Genomic DNA, 18,865 nt, shown 5'->3' with positions numbered 1-18,865 from the left:
TTTCCTTTTGTGGCTGGAGAGTATATCCTAATGTTGTTTTCCCTTTTCTTTTTTTTGAGCTTTGTTAGCTCTCTTAGAAGCTTAGCACAACTCGTGCTACTGATGTTGTACTGGTTTACCTTTTGTTCGAATAAATAGAAAAAAGAAAAAGAAAGGTGGGGGTTACCCCACTGTTTCATAAAAAAAATATTTTATAATAAATTTATTTGGAGATGTAAATATTGTATGTATTTTTGATAAATTAGTTAAAGTTAAAAAAGTTTGACTAATACAATTCTTATAACAACTTTATTTTTAGGACGGAGGGGGTATATAGCTAATGAGAGTGGGATTATAGCTCTTCGAGATGCTCCCGAGTCACCTATGAAAGTTCATAGACTAGTGGGGCTAAGCCAACTTGGGCTGGCCGGTTTGACAGTTTTTGTGCAAGGATTATACAAAAGGGTTTGTATGAGTAAATGAAAAGCCTAAATGTTTAACTACTAGCACATGGCCCATGATGGAAAAAATATTATTTTGATTCCATCGCCTACAATATCCGAAAGATGGGTAGAGGTTGACAAATTGTTTTCATCGTCGAATATTGTTGGCGATATATGTGCCTTGTCATTGTAAGAAAAGAAAAATATATTACAAATTGTTTTATACTTCTCCTACATTTTAGGTGCCTGAATTTTAAGATGATACTAGCAACACTATTGTACCACCACCTAGTTCTAGTAAATTGTTACTTTTATGATTTATTATTTGTCTTGATGTCATGAGATCTCAAATTTTTGTTGCTATCTGACTATAGAGAAAATTATAAATTGTTAATTGTCTTTGTGTCAACACAAATCAGATTTTATCGGGTTTATATTTTTGTCTAACTAGTTTTTTATTCTTGGAACCAAAAATTACAGATTATGCCCACAGAAGTTGCTATGAATTAAAACTGTAATTTTTTAATAAAATATATACAATAATCGTCACCAAAAATTAAAATTCAGGCGTCTAGATTTTGAAACAAACTGGCCAAATGAGAATGAGAATTTTTGATAAAAAGGTACCCCGTCGCATTCAAAGTTATTCAACATTTCAACCTAAAATTCCGTACGGCCACATGGCAGTTGCCGACTGGCCTGTCGGCGCCTCCACCACCTTTGGTCCTTCGCGCCACCCCACCCTTCGCTTTGGTTTCTTCGTGACGGTCGTTTAAAAACAAGTGTGGCCCCTGTCCAAATCCAATGAACAGATGAAGCCCATCACCGGAGACTCATGTGGGGGCCCACAGTTCCTATCGAGTTGACTAATGACTTATTACGTTTCATTCTTTTAATTTAAAATCTTTCATATTTTATTTGGGGCAGACTGACAGATTCTGGAGGAACTGGGAAATGATTGTGCCGGCTAATGTAATTTAACAAATCATGGAAATTATTTAAACAAAATTGAATGGGTACCTTATATATGAGCCCAATGGATCAAAGCCACTCTTTGGCACTACAGCTTTCTTCTTGCCCCTTTCACAATGACGGTTAACAGAAAGATTAGTTTATGCAACAAATATAGCTTTCCTTGCTCCTAAAGTCGCCAATTATTGACAATTGAAGATCACTCAACATCGTCCTCGTTGGAAAACCGGAGCTTCCGGCGTCCCGTTCAGCTTCAGGAACACGATCTCTCTCAAAAGGTTGGTGCCTTGTCTACCTGCTAGTTTCTTTTCTTACGGATTTGGATAAACACACGGTAATCCGTACGTCACGGCTTGTCATCGTCCATTTTGGATTCTCTTGCTGATGACAAGCCAGCAAAAAAGCAAGATTTGTCATAATCCAGTGATCCTAAATCATATATTTTTTGGTTTCTCTGAAGATTCCGTTGTTCTTTTTCCTCTCTTAATCGCTCTGAAGATCCCGTGGCTGTGGAACCGAATCGACGATGGCCGGAGGAGTTGAGGAAGAAGGCGATGTGGCGGCGCTGCGGGAGGCGCTGAGGCAGGAGGCACAGGCCGTGGAGAAGCTGCGGTCGGAGCTGGAGGAGGAGCGGCAGGCGGCGGCGTCAGGGGCCGACGAGGCGCTGGCCATGATCGTGCGCCTGCAGGCGGAGAAGGCGGCGGAGCGTATGGAGGCGGAGCAGTTCCGCCGGGTGGCGGAGGAGCGGATCCAGCACGACGAGGACACGCTGGCTTTCCTCAAGGCCGTCGTTTTCCACCAGGAGATGGAGATCAGCTCGCTCAACCGCCGGCTGCTCGCCGTCCACGCCCCCGGGGACGATCCCCTTTCGCCGGCCGTCGATCTCCCCTGGCTGCGGAAGCTGGCCAAGAGCGGCGGCGCGGCGTCCAGGAGGAACGCGTCCCTCCCGGCGGTACACCTGGAGGAGCTCTGCTCCGAGCTCGACGTCGACGCCGGCAAGAAGTCGACGGTCGGCGACCGGAGGCCGGAGAGGACGATCTCGGACATCGGCGAGGTGATCGGCAGGGAGAAGGAGTGGGCGACGAGACCCAATCAGGCGGTGGCGCCAACGCACAGGCTGCACCGATCAGCCTCCTACCGCCTCCCCCGGCGCGCGCCGAGCTACTCCGCGCAAGCGCAGTGCGGCGTGCGCTCAGCAGCAGGCCGGGCCTCGCCTGAGATCATCGCCGAGGAAGACGAGAAATCGTGCAAGAGCAACGCCGCGCTGGAAGCCGACGTCGAGCAGATCAAGGCCACCGTGCAGTCTCTGCAAACCGAGCTCACAAAGCTAAGAGAGTCCACCTTGTCCGTCGGGGACGCACACTCCAAGATACTAGCCGAGATCCACGCAATGCTCGACGGCGGCGTTGCGCCGCCGTGGCGGCAGAGGAGCTTCGAAGCACCAAGCCTTGAGCTGCTGAAGAAGAAGGCCACCACCAGCAGAGAAGGAGGAGGCAGCAGCAGGTCTTCGTCGTCTTCCAAGGAGCAGAGCTACCAGCCACTGGCTGAGCGTGAGCTGCTGATGAACCATTTCATTGAGGTACGTAGCCTCACCTTCTCTGCTAGCACTATTGTTAGACCCCTGATCAAGGCCGCTGCATCCATGTCACTGCTTAGGTGCCTGATGATTTTGGTCTTGGCCGTCGCGATTAGAAAAGTTCTGATGAACTCTGAATGTGTAAGCATTTAAGCAATGCCATGATCGGTTCTGTCAATGGACAATTTTGTTGCTGAACTTTTTTTATATTAGCTCCTTTTTTTAATCAGACAATGTAATAATATATATAGCAACCCTTCTGAGATGAACAGGGGGTGAAACAATAATTTGCGGCCTTTTTTTACCTTATTGTTATGCTACTGAAGAAACATTGAGTAGCATGCCAAATCAATGCATGAGTGCTTGATTGTAATTTGTATTTTGTTTTCCCTATAATGCACAAAATACGTGAGCCAACGAAGGATTTTTCGTTATTGTTTTTGTAGATGGATTTTAATTGTTGTTAGCTTCAGGATGTGAGTGAGATAGCTGGCTTTTGAGGTGTTGGATGACAGCGTCTTCTGAATTGTCTGTCTATCTCAACAGGCGATGATGTACATAGTGTGAGAACTGAAGATCTAGACGGCATTGATTGGGTTTGAAGATTTTCATTTCAGGTGTGAGTAAAAGATTGATGATTGCCAAATTCATTTCCTTTTTTTTACCCCTCTGTTGGCATATACAGCCATCAGCCATGACCCATGAGACAAGATCTCGCTTGTACTTGTGTCCCATGTACAGTGCTGGTACTGTGACAGAAAAGATACCATGTAAAGTATATAGGAGATAATTTGTAAAGGTCCTTAACTGAGCAGAAATGGTAATTCTATTTTCCGCACCCTGTACCCCAAAACTACTAAACTGTCCAGCCCCAGAACTTTCAATTTTGCCCAGGACCGAACTAGCAGCCTAACATGGGCTTTTCCATTATTAAGGGGGTGTTTGGGACTGCTCTGCTAGCAGCCTAACATGGGCTTTTCCATTATTAAGGGGGTGTTTGGGACTGCTCTGCTCCACGTTTTCAGCTCCGCTCCACGTTTTTTAGCCAAACGGTTTCAGCTCCACGCACTTAGTTCGAGAAAAAGGGTGGAGTTATGAGAGCACCTAAAGAGGTACTCCACAAACTCTAGTTTTTCGTGGAGCTGCTCCATGGTGGAGTTTGTGGAGCAGTCCCAAACACCCCCTAAAACCTTTTCACTAGTAACCTTGTAACCAGATGCTTGTTGGGCCAAATGATTAGCTCTAAAATTCTCTTCTCTAGATATATGACTAACATTAAACACGTCTAGAGACTTAATTATGTCGGGCAATAGCCGAATGACAATTACTGTAATCTACTGTTCGCTATTGCACTGACTGCTGAACAGCGTTACATCTGTTGAAGTGATGACTCCCCATCAACAGTTCCCAGATGCTTGCTCTCCTAAAGTTTGCCCGGCAAACATTTGTTTTACCTCCAATAGGGATAGAATATGTCGGACCTTTATTCTATATGTTTAGACTAAAAGCTTCCTTAATGGCTGATGAGGACATCACTCTTTCGAATACACAAGATGATCCTCCGCTGGACTTTCAAGGTCCAATCACAAGAGCTCACGTACATGACAATTAAATTTACAGGTGAGCTCGTTCCTAAGCAAGTCTTTTTATGATTTTGAGAATAGATTACTATCTAATAATTATATTATGCTTAGGAATCACGGAGAGGACCAAGGGATGCATAGAGATGGCTTGAAGGTGTGGAGGACTAGCAAGGGCGCTGAAGCGACCTAGATTTTTCCACAAAGGGAAAAATCCACAGATTTGAATTATAATGTGATAATTCAGAAATTGAGCCATCACATTATCATATATCAGCTGTTATCATAGTCATACATTGTGAAAAATAAGATTACAACACATTTACTTTACAACTCTTCGTCAACAAGCCTATTACATTGTTTTTCTAGCGGAAACACATGCGGGACTTTATCAAAGTCGATGTAGCACGTCAGCAGTGAAGGCTCCTCCTTCACGAGTAATCATCAGAGTCGGCGTAGTTTATCAGCGGGCGTAGCCTTCATCTCCGAACCAAACTTGAGCGCAGGAACGAGACCACCTAATCCTTCTATTCTCCGTAGTTATCATCGTAGACCACGTTCAAAACCTGCTAAACAATTTTTAGTACGATTTGTACTGGCCACTGGCTCCCACCCTATGCTTTTGCGTAAGCTTTGTGGTAAGTGGAATGCAAAGGGTAGATCAAGAGGCCTATATATATATGGCTGTAGTTTTTCCTATGCAAGTTTGTTAATATTTAATAATAATAATTCATCAAGTTTTAATCCATCTCAACCACACATCCATCCATCCATCCATCCATCCATCTATCCCATCACACACATCTCACCACACTCTCACTCACTAGGCGGCAAGTACGACTCCCGCTCGTGCCTTGCCTCAACAGTCAACGTCGGATCCAACACAAACCCAGGGGAAGATAGAAAGGACTCCTCTCACTAGTCAAGTGAAGCTGTACTTAGGAAAGGTCCATAGCCGACGAATTGGCATATGTATCGATCGATCAACCAAAACTCTGCAGAGGTTTACACTAACCACAAGATCACCATCATCGACGGTGGCCCCCGTCTAGGCTGATTTCGAGCTGCCTCCCAACTAAATATGATGCCACCCTACCACTCAGAACTAGGGCCATACTGGAGTACCACCAGCATGCTGAGACTGTGAGGCGTAGTACCGGGCCCCCAAGGTCACTACACTGTCTTAGGAGGGTGTGGGTCCTCATGCCCGTACCTCCCTACACTATCTGCTATCAAGCTAGTAGTAGTGGCACCGCACTAGCTGGTCGTACATCCGTCCCGCACCATAATAAGGCAAGTGGCGTGTAAGGCTTCCTAAGACCCAGTCGACAGAACATATCAGTCCTTAGGGTGACCAAACAGACATCTTCACGAGGGGCCAACCGATGCCCCGCTCGATGGGACATCCGGCTACCCCGTGCTGAACAGCACCTCCCATCTCGGTGCTTCATCCCACGAAGACACTCCACTCCAGGACCTCTCCCTATCACATGTACCCACCATAGGTATCTCTCATGGAGAACGCCCAGGTAGCATCCTCTGGCAAGACTTGTCCCAAGACTCGTCGTAGATCCTGCTCGGTCGACTCAACCCTCACCACACACCCAAGACACACGCCAAGATCTCCCCGAATCCATTACCATCTCATTATCCATTTATTGGCACCACGTGCCTTATCCACTCACATCCAATCTCCCACATTGCATCACATCACAGATATAATGCATAGTAGAAGCAGTAGCAAGTAGTATGCAAGCATCTAACCTAACAGCGGGTGTGCAAGGGTTATAGGTTGCAACAAGGCAATGGCTCACAAGCATTTCTACCATGCAACCTATCTCAGTTCATTTGCATAAAAGTAAAGCACTAGCATCTATATTATTGCATGTCTAATAGGATTCTACGAGGTTGGGTGGGACATGGCACCTGTCGAGTGACATTTCCAAGATCCTCAGTTCACTTGTAGTTGTTCTCATCCGAGGTCCTTAATCCATCTACATGTCCTTCCTTCAACAGGTCCCAATCCCATCAACGCTAACCCCGAAGCGACTACCTCGTAAGCGACAAACAAGGCGAAACAATCAGACCACTAGACCTAGAAAGACTGCAAAAAGAGGCGACAGAGCACTGAAGAACAACTACACTAAAAGAGCACCAAAAGGATAACGGCTTAGCCCTCTCGGTGGATATCCGATCCCTAGGCTAAAAGAAACGGAAATGGTTGTTCACTAAGTAACAGCTGGAGTCTTAGCCTAGCTGGTACTTCCTGGGTCGACTGTGTCAACCTGTACAACTTTAATAAATGGCTTAGACCCTAACTTATCATAAGCAAACACCACAGCTAGTGGTCCTTCAATCCAAGCATCACGGAGATTGACGGAGATGAAAAGACTACAAGCACAAGAAGTTTCGGTCTCTCTCAATCCATACGCCATTGTAGTTGGCGAGAGCCAAGAGAGGGTGGAACAAAGAGAGAAGAAAAGGGAAGTGGTCTACTCCTTCCAATCCACTCGCCATGGTAAGAGACGGGGAATCAGAAAGAGTGACACACAAGAACACGAGTGCTTAAACTACTTATAGGGTACCACGACCTAGGTGCACTAAATGCACTAAGACATCCCTAGGGTTCATAGCAGTGCGGCTCTCACCGTGAGAACCAAAGAAACGCTACGGTCGAATAGGTACAAGCATACAAGAGTTTAAGTACGAAGAACCAAAAGGTGGTAAAAGACACGAGTTTCACTTTCCATTGATCCACTTGCCATAGCAACGGTGGAAATCGCGGGATTGGAAACAAAACATCAAACAAGCAAAAGGGCTCAATCCACATCTTAGTGGATCGACGAGGATTGAGAACAAGGGAGAAGAAGAATGGAGTTCATACTCTTTCGACCAACTCATCATGGAACGAACGACGGTTGGATAAAAGAGATTTGACCCCACAATCTACACCAACTCATAACACTTCACGACCTAGGTGCTTCTGAATCAGCACAAGGTCATTCCTATAGTTCCAGGCGATGCGGTTGTCACCGCAGGAACTAAGGGAAATACCCGGGTCTAGGTGGTATAAGCATATGAGACAGATAAGATAAACACGCAAGAAAATGGGGTAAAGCCCGATGGTCATGGCGAGGCAAACTCGTGTCCATGAGATACACCTAACGAGTTGGCCTCTGACAGTTCCACGAAGGTTGTCCCCTAATTCGTATCCCTCTAGACTAGGTCACTTAGGTCTCGAGTGTGCGGGTAAGAACCGCGTCGTTAACAACATCGAGTCCACAATGGCCATGTTCGAGGGATGGGAATAGGACCTAACAACCATAGCGCAATGGAGTCAACTAAACACAGGGAAACGAGTTACGCTCAGCATCACGATCATGGCGAGGCGAACCCACAATCGAAATGATTGAACGTACTACCATTTCCATAACCGGCTCGAAGGCTCGGTCCTCAGGCAAATAACACAAGAACAACGACAACACGAGAGAAGGGACATGCTTGGAATTATGGCCATGGCGAGACAAACTCGTGATCACAATGTTCAAACACATAACTCTCTCAACCGGCTCGACGACACGGTCCACAGACAACGACAACACACAAAGAATCACGACTCGACCAAAGACAACACAAAGGACACGATGACAACTCGGAGTGGCACATTTCCCATAGCACAAGATAGAGAGATTCATAGATAGATAAATAGACAGGCACGAAGGCACGACACAGGCATGGTGCATGACATGGATAGTGATGTATAACATGTATAGATGACTATGATCAAGTATCAAAAGTATACAAAGGTACAGGAAAAAGGACATGGGTTTTGTCGACGTCGCGAAGGTCGTCGGCTAAGTGCAAAAAGGGTCGACCTTGACGATGGCGGAGCAGGCGAGGCTTGTCGTGGAGCGCCCAGGTGAACTTGGCTAGCTGCAGCGTGTCCTGGTCCGCTTATGGCTTACTGATGGAGGTCGGAGTTGGCCATGGCATGGCAGCACGATCGAGGAGACGTCGCAGCTCCAGCAAAATGGTATAGCGAAGCCACTGCTCCCCTATGATAGTGGAAGAACACGGCACAAAGGCCGGCCTCAGCAAATCAATTACGAAAGGATGAATAGGAGGATGCTTTAGCTTGGTGGCTCACTGGCAGTGGCGAGGGGGGGGGGACAGCGACACTGCAGGCTTGACACAGATGATGTCACGGTTCGGCGGAGCAGCGAGCGTTGCGGACTCACGGTTTAGGACGGGCCGGTGGTGAGGGAGTGGGCGTCGTGGGCTTCAGGTCAGCCGTGGCCGAAGCCGAGGAGGTCACGCACGGTGTCATGGGTTGTGGGGGCGCCAAGTGGTGGTGCTCGGGCTCCTGCTCGCCGCAGTGACCACGCGGATGAGCTCGACACGGTGATCGGGGCGAGGACGGGGACGGAGGCGTCGTGGCCGCGACGACGAGGTACACGTCGGGGTCGAGGTGGCCGCAGCTGCCACGGCACGAACAGAGAAGTTCGTGGCCGTCGCCAAGCAGTGGTGCTCGAGCTCGACGCGGAGGAGACTTGGCCATGACCGCGGTCCCAGAGCAGAGGCTCGGTGCCGCAGCCAAGGCGGGGTGACGAAGTCGCAGTGCTCGGGCTTGGTGCGGCACGGTCGTGGTCGTGGCGTCACGAAGGTCGCGACCGGGGTTCGTAGAGACGAGAGCGTCGTGGTGGGGCGCAGCCACCGGGGTGCTTGGCGTGGAAGCTCTAGCCGGTGTCGAGGTCGGTGATGGCGCGGCTCGGACGCGGGGATGGGAGGGCGAGCAAGGAGGCCAGGGGTGGTTGACGGCGCCGGTTGTGGAGGAGAAGTGGGAGGGCGGCGACGCTGGGCGGAGGGAGCAGACAGCGGCGGCTCAGCTTTTATACGCGTGTGTGGCTAGGGCATGGAGGGCTGCAGTGGCTCTTGGCCGTCCGTGCTTCGGAGAGGACACGCGGCGCTCATCGGCGTCCGTGCCACGGTGGCAGAGGGCGCGATGCGGGTGCTGGGGCGCGGTGCGTGCTCTCCAGGCGACGGCGACGGTGCTCCTAGGAGCTAGGGGGCGTGCCTAGGGTTGGCCAGGGAGGGGCGCGGTGCTGGGCCTTGGCCGGTTGAGGAGATGGGCCGCGCGGAGGGGAAAGGGGAGATGCGGCTGGGCCACGAGGCTGGGTGGCGAGCTGGGCCATAGAAAGAGAGCAGGCCGGCTGGGCCAGGAGAAGAAGTCGGAGGAAGGGGAAAGGTTTTGGCCCAAGAGAGAAAGAATGCTTTCCCAAATATGAAAAAGGATTTTAAGGTTGATTCAATAGATATTTGAAATGAATTTGGAGGGATATATAAGAGAGGTTCAAAAAGAGATTTAAAGGGATTCAAGAGAGGAACCAAGGAGGTGAGAGAGATCACGAAGGATTGGGAAAGAGTTGCTACACATTCAAGATGGATTTGCCAGAGGAGATTTAGTGATGAGATCAACAAGAGAAAAGGTTTGAGAAGGGAATTTTGGAAAAGAGTTCAAAAAGGATCAAAGGAGTTTGAGATGTACTCCAACGACCGGGTTGAGAAGGGATTCGCTTCGCCTTTGAGATAGGCTCAACAGAGATTCAGAAAGACTTTACTATGGATTTGTGCACTCCAAAAGAAATCAAAACCTAAACAAGACCCAACTCAAGATGACTCACGAGCAAAAGCACTCGCCTACGAACAAATCTACATGTATGCCATGATTTGTTAGCGGGTTAGGATTGAGTTTAACCTAGAAACTATATGGTTCACACGATTACAGGAAAAATTTTAAAAAGCTTGTATTGTTGGTTTACGTAAAAAATCTAGGATGTTACAGGCACCCAAGTCAAGGAGGAGGACCAAACCGAGTCAACTTCGAGCCTATTTCAGGGTCCAGGACGATCTCAGACATCCCTTATGCATCCAAGCGTGCATCCTTTATCAAGAAGATTCATGAGAAGACCAAAGAGGCAATTGAGAAGAGATCCAAGTACTATGCTGCATGGGCAAATAAGCATCCCAAAAAGGTGACATTTGAGCCTGGAGATCTAGTTTGGGTACACCTTTACAAAGACCGCTTTCCGTAGAAGTGCAAATCCAATTTATGCCTTGAGGAGATGTGTCAGTGTTTCACCCCCAAGGGCACCAATGAGTGAATTTGTGTGTGTGCTCCCTCTTCTAGATGGTGATGTAAGAAGAACACAAGCGATATATCCTAGTTCAGGCAAAGAAGGCCCTACGTCCAGCGGGAGAGAGGGAGAGATTGTATTATCTTGCACCGAAGCGCTTGTACAGGGGTGAATACAAGTAGATATGAGTAGGGTTGCGGTGAGGAGGGTTAGAACTTGGGGTTCTAAGTCCTCAGGATCTAGCAGTATGTGGCTAGGGTTTTGGTGGTATGAGTTTTGTATGCAAGCTTGGACTTCAACTTGCCCTATTCTATGTCCTTGCGTCCTTTTTTGTAGGTGAAGGAGAGGCACCGGAGTACATGGTTTCTAAGGCTACATAGACGGTGACAATGGGTTGGATGCCGATCAGTTCGAGGTTGCTGTAGAGACGTAGCTTGACAAGTCTTGTAGCATTGTACTCAGTGATGATGGAGTCATCCTTTCCGTATTTGTGGCATCGTGGTTGATAGTTGACGGAAGATGAGCGCCTAGACATGTGCGTACGTATCCCCACATGCGTCACGTCGGGACTCGTTGGAGCACTGACCGTCCTATGGGATCCAATGGTCTCGAGGCTTGGGCAGATAAGGGTGTGCCCCATAAAAGGCAGAGGGGGCGTTGATCATTGCATCTCGAGGGGGTGCCTGTTGGGTATTTTAAACGCAAACAGAAAAATCCGCAAGCGCACGGATACCGATGTAGCCTTCACCCGGGAGTATTCCAGAGTATCGATTTTCCAAAGGAACGTGAGTGTACTAATTAAGATCCAAGATCGCCCAAGGATAACTATATAATTATTTTTGGTGGGAAGAGAGGAAGTTTCCTAAGAGTTCTCTAGTTGATCTAAGAATCAAGAATTACTTCAAAGATTATTTATATCGGGACATCAGAGCACTAACCACAGAAAGAAATGAGAAGGGGGCTAGGAAGGTCTGACTACGGTCCTACAAACACCGATCCGAACGAGGTGGAATACGTCGACCGTTAAGGCTGTCACTACCCTAAGGCTACCACAACAATCCGCAGGATTGGGTGCAATTCCAGGTAATTGCAAGACTAAACACCACGTCTAATCTATTAATTACTACTCTAATGTTTCAAAGATTAGAGCACTTGATGCAAGCGGGAATCCAATAAATAACTTGAATGTAAATAAAAGTAATTAAAGAACTCAGGAATTATGAATTGAAGAACCTGGAGAACGATGAAGAACGAATCAGTTGCTGCAAAGGTACAATGTTGAGGAAGATCCGACAGATCCGGCTCCTCCTCCGCTCTCCTCTTCTCTCTCCTTATTTTCTAGATTACAACTAGAACTAACTAGAACTAGAACTAGAGGAACTAGAACTAGAACTAGATGAACTAGAACTAGATCTAGATGAACTAGAGGTAGAACTAGACGAACTAGAGGGATCCTCTCTACTTGGATGAAGAATTGAAACCCTAACTTTGATTCTGTAGAAGAGGTATGATCTCTAGGGGCCAGGGGGCTGGTTTTATAGTCCCTTCAAGTGAATATGGGCCGTTGGATCAAACCAACACTGTGGGTCTTGAATGATGTCCAAATAAATATTGGGATATATGGAATTCACCACCTGGCAAGATCAAAGAACTTGTGACATAAAAGCAAAGGTCATAAAGGTTATGACGTTCAAAATCAGTGTCATAATGATATGACACTAACACTTAAATGTCACAAGTTGTCGTTAAAGACGCTGATCTTTTGACATTTGATTTTTCGTCAACTTGGTGTCACAAATGATGACCTATGACATATTTTATAGGTATTGTGACATATATCAAATGTCAAAAGTTGGCACATTTCTTGTAGTGAGGTCGGTGGAGATTGATCCCAAAAGAGAGTCCTCATTGGACTCTATGTGAGGGCGGGCGCCCAGGAGAGTAGGGCGGGCGCCCTGTCCCTGAGTCCTCTCGGCTTTTGCTTTGTTCCCGTGGCTTCTGGAGTCTTCTAGATGATAGAAAATTGCGCGGCACGTTAATATCTCTATGTACACCTGACGTGTGGGCCTTTCTTCCGTATTTCCTGATAACCCCCTGTAGAAATAGACAAACACCAAAACTCGTGGAATTCTATCAGATAAAACCCTAAGTCTAGGTGTTGGTTGCATATAAGTCCTTTTCCATGATTAGTTGATGGTTAAATGTGAGCATTAAGGACCGTCAACAGTGCCCAACAGGACACCGTACATGGCATGGCAAAGCTATCCTGTACCCTTCACGAACTCGCTAGCAGAGGCGGTAAAAAGTAGGAAATGACAGGGGTACGACCCATCATTACAGCTGCCGCAACCTTGACGTTAGGTGGGAGCGGTCAGGCGCTGTTGACACCATTTTTGGACACGTATCAGAAAAGTTAATGAGCTTGGATTGGCAGATGAAAAAGTAATAACTGGTTGACAAAGGAGTTCTCGATGGCTTATGAACCGATGATAAAGTAGCAGGATATGATCAAGTCCAGGAATGGTAGTTGATCTATGCCAATGGTTGATATTGACGATTGTTGATGCCTATGGAGGATGATATGCCGATGATGGTGGAGGAAGATGTAGGAATCGTCGGAAAGATGATGATGGTGTGCCGATCGCCTAGGATAGATAAATTATTGTTTTCCATAATTATTAGAGTTTGTTTTGTATACGGATTCTGTTTAGTTTGGAATTAGAATTCTAGTCATACCTGGTTGTAACTCTTTAGGACAGGGTATAAATATGTACCTAGTAGCGATGTAAGAGGACAATTCAATCAATCATACACAAAGTTTTTACATCTATTCTCTTAACTACTTTCGACGACTTCGTCGACTTGCATATTTTCTTTTTACTTACGAGTTCTTAGGAATTCAGAGAGTCAAACTCGACGGGTTCTCAAGTTTCGCGTGAATACCTCTTGGCCGTGGCATCCGGGCGTATCGCTGTTGTCGGGACCAAAGTATTCAAGTTATCATCTTTGTCGGTTGTAAGATCAAATCGGCTGGCATGCCTTAACATTGAATCGGGTATTAGCCCTTTGTGTTTGCAGATCCACTTTTGCATCAACACATCCTTTGGCATGCCCGGTGGGACAGATCTATCAACAAGATCAACATGTCTAATACTGAGTTCAACACGGAAACATCATCGCTGTGATGGAGGCTGATCTCAAGGATGAACAGAAAGAAGCTAGGCCTAGGAGGATGCTCCTGGTCGTAGGAATTTGAAATCCGCCTGGAGCGTCAGAGGGATAATTAGGAAGGATGAGAGTGATTCGATGTTGTTTTAAACCCTTCAAAGAGGGATCGGTCGATCGGTCAATTTCAAAGTTTTGAAATTTCGAGTTCGTGGCGACCTTCCACACTCTTTTCTGAACGTGGCAAGGTGCCTAGGTGCACTAAGAGTCGGTCGGTCGACCCCCTCTTTGGGACTTGGCTTGACCAGGGTTTGTGCCCCAGCCTCCCTTAGTCGTGACAGGTGCAGTGTCCTTTAGATCGACACTTACCTTGGTCGACCGACCCCCTTAGTGGGAGTCTGGCTCGACTAGGTGTGTCTCTCGGGCCACCCTTAGTCGTGACAGGTGCAGTGTCCTCTGGATCAACACTTATCTCGGTCGACCGACCCCCTTAGCGGGAGTCTGGCTCGACTAGGTGTGTCTCTCGGGCCACCCCAAGAGTTTATTGGGTGGCCTGACCCCTAAGTGTGCTAAGTCTACATTCCATCTAGTGATCAAGCAATCAAGAAGGAAATAGAATGACATATAGATTTTAGTTGATGGGGTTTAGAACAAATTCTATCATGTCTACTTCTTTTTCTAAAGGTTCATGTTCATAAAAGAGCTTGAGGCGATGACCATTTACCTTAAAGACGTTGCCATCGTTGTCCTGAAGCGTTACGGCTCCATGTGTCGCAGCGTCGATCACTAGGTACAGGCCTTCCCATTTGCTCCTCAGCTTCCCATGGACAAAAAGTTTGACCCTGGAGTTGAACAAAAGAACCTTGTTCCCAGGATGGAACTCTTTTTGCTTAATTTGCTTATCATGCAATCTTTTGGTTCTTTCCTTGTAGATTCTGGCATTGTGATAAGCTTTCTCTCTCCATTCTTCTAGTTTTGAGATTTGAAGCTTTTGATTGAGGCCGGCTGAGGGTAGGTCCATATTCCATCTTTTTATTGCCCAATGTGCCCTATACTCGATCTCAATTGGTAAGTGGCATGTCTTTCCGTATACAAGCTGGTATGGTGACATACGGATAGGGTTCTTGTATGCGGTCCTATATGCCCAAAGCGCATCATGGAGTTTGTTCACCCATCTTGTCCCCATTTCCTTGATAGTCTTTTGCAGAATGTTCTTGATTTGCTTATTTGAGGTTTCTGCTTATCTGCTCATTTGGGGATGATAAGGTGTACCCACATTGTGCCTTATCCCTACTTCAGTTAGGAATTCACAGAATCTCCTGTCAATGAAGTGGCTGCCCCCATCACTAATAACCAACCTTGGGGTGCCAAATCTTGGGAAGATGATGTCCTAGAACATCTTTTTGGCATGTTTTGATTCAGCTGCTTTGCAAGGTAGTGCTTCAACCCATTTGGACACGTAGTCCACTACCACCAAGATGTACTCATAGCCTTGACATGGCGAGAATGGACCCATGTAGTTTACTCCCTAGACATCAAACAGCTCCACTTGAAGGTTGTTTGTAAGAGGCATGGCATCACGGGTATTGATATTCCCATGTCGCTGACACCTCTCACACCTCTTGATGAAGTCTTGAGTGTCTTGGTACATGGTAGGCCAGTAGAATCCACTTTGCCAAATTTTGGCATGGGTCCTGAATGTACCATAATGGCCTCCATATTCAGCTCCATGGCACTTCTCAATGATTTGAACCGCTTCTTCCATAGGGACACATCTTCTTAGCACACCATCCTAGCAGACCCTATAGAGGTAGGGGTCGTCCTAAAGATGCACTTGGCTCTCCTTGATCAGCTTCTTCTTATCTACCCCCAGTGGCACATAACCAGAAACCATGTAGTTGACGATGTTTGTGTACCACTGGTGGGCAGCTGACACCTTGAGGAGTGTGTCGTCTCGAAGATAGTCGTTGATTGGTAGATCATATTTATCCTCAATCTGCATTCTAGACAAGTGGTATGTGACTGAGTTCTCTACTCCCTTTTTATCTTTTATTTCTATGTCAAATTCTTGGAGTACTAGGATCCATCTTATTAGCCTTGGTTTAGCATCTTTCTTAGTGAGCAGGTATTTTAATGCAGCGTGATCGGTGTAAACAATCACCTTTGCCCCTACTAACTAAGATCTAAACTTGTCTATAGCAAACACTACAGCTAAAAGCTCCTTTTCTATTGTTGCATAGTTTAGCTGTGGGCCAGTTAGTGTTTTGCTAGCATACGAGATAGCGTGATGCTTTTTACCTTTGGTCTGTCCTAAGACAACACCTACAGCATAATCACTAGCATCACACATTATCTCAAAAGGGAGTGACCAATCAGGGGGTTGTATGATTGGCACAGAGATAAGTGCTTTCTTGAGATAGTAAAAAGCATCTAAGCACTCATCGTCAAAGTTAAAGGGTGCATCTTTAGCTAACAGGTTTGTTAGAGGTCTAGCGGTTTGTGAAAAATCTTGTATAAACCTCCTATAAAAACCTACGTGACCAAGAAAACTACGTACGCCTCTAACGTTCATGGGAGGTGGGAGCTGTTCTATGACCTCTATTTTAGCTCTATCCACCTCTATCCCACGCTCGGACACTCTATGTCCTAGCACTATCCCCTCCCGAACCATGAAATGACATTTCTCCCAGTCCAGGATCAAGTGCTTCTCTTGGCATCTTTGTAAGACGCAGTCTAGGTTCTCAAGACAGTCGTCAAAAGTCTTCCCATAGACGGAAAAGTCTTCCATGATTTCTTCAATCATGTCTATGAAGATGGACATCATGCACCTTTGGAAGCAAGCGGGAGCATTGCATAGGCCAAAAGACATGCGCCTATATGCATATGTCCCGTAAGGGCATGTGAATGTCGTCTAACTCTAATCATCGGGATGGATCGGGATTTGATGGTAACCCAAATAACCATCAAGGAAACAAAAGAAAGAATGCTTTGGTAGCCGTTCTAGCATCTCGTCGATGAAGGGTAATGGGAAGTGATCTTTCTTTGTAGCCTTGTTGAGTTTTCGGTAATCTATGCACATCCTCCATCCCGTGATGGTTCGTTGTGGGATAAGCTCGTTATTATCATTTTTAACTACTGTCATTCCTCCCTTCTTAGGTACTACTTGTACTGGGCTGACCCAGTCACTGTTTGGAACAGGGTAGATTATGCCCGCGTGAAAGAGCTTCAAGACCTCTTTCTTCACTACTTCCCTCATTGCATTATTTAGCCTTATTAGAGGCTCCCTAGAAGGTGTAGCATCAGGTTCTATGGGTATGCGATGAGTGCAGAGAGCGGGACTAATTCCATTAAGGTCATGGAGGGAGTATCCTAAGACAGAGCGGTGTTTCTCTAATATGGCGATAAGTTTAGCGGCCTCCTCCTCAGAGAGCTGATCACTAATGATGACAGGGCTATCCATATCGCCATTAAGGAAGACATACTTAAGCCCAGGGGGAAGTGGCTTAAGTTCTATGGAGGGCTTAGGTGGTGGCTCAAATTCATCTAGCTCTAGTGGTTCATCTAGTTCTGTTTCTAGCTCTTCAATGTAAATCCTTAGCTTCCCCATCTAGATTAGGCTGTGATGCCTCTAGGTGAGTGGCTGCCATCACGTCCTCTATCGGATCAGTTTCGGGGTTTGGCTCAATTTTGGCGTTAATCGAGCCGACATAGGGGATAGACAGATTTAGGTTCTTCCCTATCTGACCCTTGAGGTACCCGCTATAAATCCGTCAATAAATCTCATAAGCGGGTGCCCAATTAACAGGTCGATGTCCTCTACATCAAAGATGTAGAAATTTAAGAGGACATGGACCTTGTTAATGACAACAGACACGTTTTGTGCAAGGCCACAGCTCTCGACCAATTCTCCAGATGGTTGAGAAACTTTTTGGTCGGAACTAATGGTTCCTCGCCTAGGAGTGTTGATGCTAAATTCTTAGACATTGCAGATGCTCCTACGGCGGGGTCATAAAGAGAATCTACGGGAGTCTTGCTTATGAGACAACGAATGGTTGTGAAGCAGGAGAGAAGCCTGAAAACATCAGACGATGCTTCTGACTCCTTTAGCCATTCGCTGCTCATAATGGTCATGAGCTCCTGAGCAGTTGCTTTGAGGTAACAAGCCTCTAAGCGAGAAGATACTTGCTCTTTTGGAGTGTTGTGGTATCTCTTTTGCACAGGTTGTTTCGAGACGTTGCCATAATCGGCAAAAAAGGTCCGTCTCGATGTTAAGAAGATACTCCAAGGGATGAATCACTTCTTCCCTTGGAGGTGTTTGGGATTGTGGTTCAGGCGCGATAGCTTGTGATGTGGCTATTGTAGCATCATCTGACGAGGTTTCGTCCCTAGGGGCTTAGTCTTCCTCACAGGCATCACTATGGTCATTAGTGTAGGGGGTGTTGTCTAGTATGGTTGCTAGGACCACCCTACCTTCACTAATGGGTAAATGAAGGAATGCTCCCTTTGAGGCTAGATCCAGGAATTGTGTGGAACTTTGCTTAAGACCGAGATAGAAATGCTGCATTAGCGTTGGCTCGGTTATGGCTAAGTCTGGGCTTGAGGATGCTAAGTCTGTGATTCGCGCCCAAGTCCTTCTCTTCTTGCTTGAAGTCTAGGACCTCTCTACAGAGACAAGCCACATGAGAAATGGGGAAGTAGGTGAGGCAAAACTTGGCTTGTAGCTTCTCCCATTCTCCGTCTACACTACCTACACAGCGAGAGTACTACCGTCTGGCTTTTCCCGTTAAAGAGAACAAGAAGAGCTTCCACTTAAGGGTAACTCGCCTCATCCCTTGGATGTGAATGCACGAGCAAAGCTACTCGAAATCAAGTAGGTGGGTATAGGGATTTTCATCTCCTTCTCCTAAAAAGGGATTCTTCTGAACCATCGCTATGAGACTTGGGTGAAGCTCATAACGAACGACCAAAATGGCCTAAGAAGAACTAGGCAGCTGAAAGGACCTAATATGGCTAGAG

General features: G+C 46.7%; 1 protein-coding gene across 5 annotated transcripts; it reads left to right on the top strand.

Moving 5' to 3' along the window:
• On the top strand, positions 1,448 to 3,808 carry LOC8076261. 5 transcript variants are annotated; one of them, XM_021464373.1, is made up of 2 exons: positions 1,448 to 1,672; positions 1,855 to 3,404. In XM_021464373.1, the coding sequence occupies exon 2, from the start codon at positions 1,921 to 1,923 to the stop codon at positions 3,121 to 3,123; it is 1,203 nt and encodes a 400-aa protein (XP_021320048.1). In that variant the 5' UTR covers positions 1,448 to 1,672; positions 1,855 to 1,920; the 3' UTR covers positions 3,124 to 3,404. The 5 variants fall into 5 exon arrangements, with proteins under 5 accessions (XP_021320048.1, XP_002445336.1, XP_021320051.1 ...); XM_002445291.2 differs by having other exon boundaries at positions 1,449 to 1,672; positions 1,893 to 3,404; XM_021464376.1 differs by lacking the exon at positions 1,448 to 1,672 and adding an exon at positions 3,517 to 3,808 and having other exon boundaries at positions 1,686 to 2,973.

Source organism: Sorghum bicolor, chromosome 7 (genome assembly GCF_000003195.3).
Source record: "Sorghum bicolor cultivar BTx623 chromosome 7, Sorghum_bicolor_NCBIv3, whole genome shotgun sequence".
Classification (NCBI taxonomy): domain Eukaryota; kingdom Viridiplantae; phylum Streptophyta; class Magnoliopsida; order Poales; family Poaceae; genus Sorghum; species Sorghum bicolor.
Note: the sequence above shows the minus strand (reverse complement) of the source record. Positions and strands in the feature narration are given on the sequence as shown.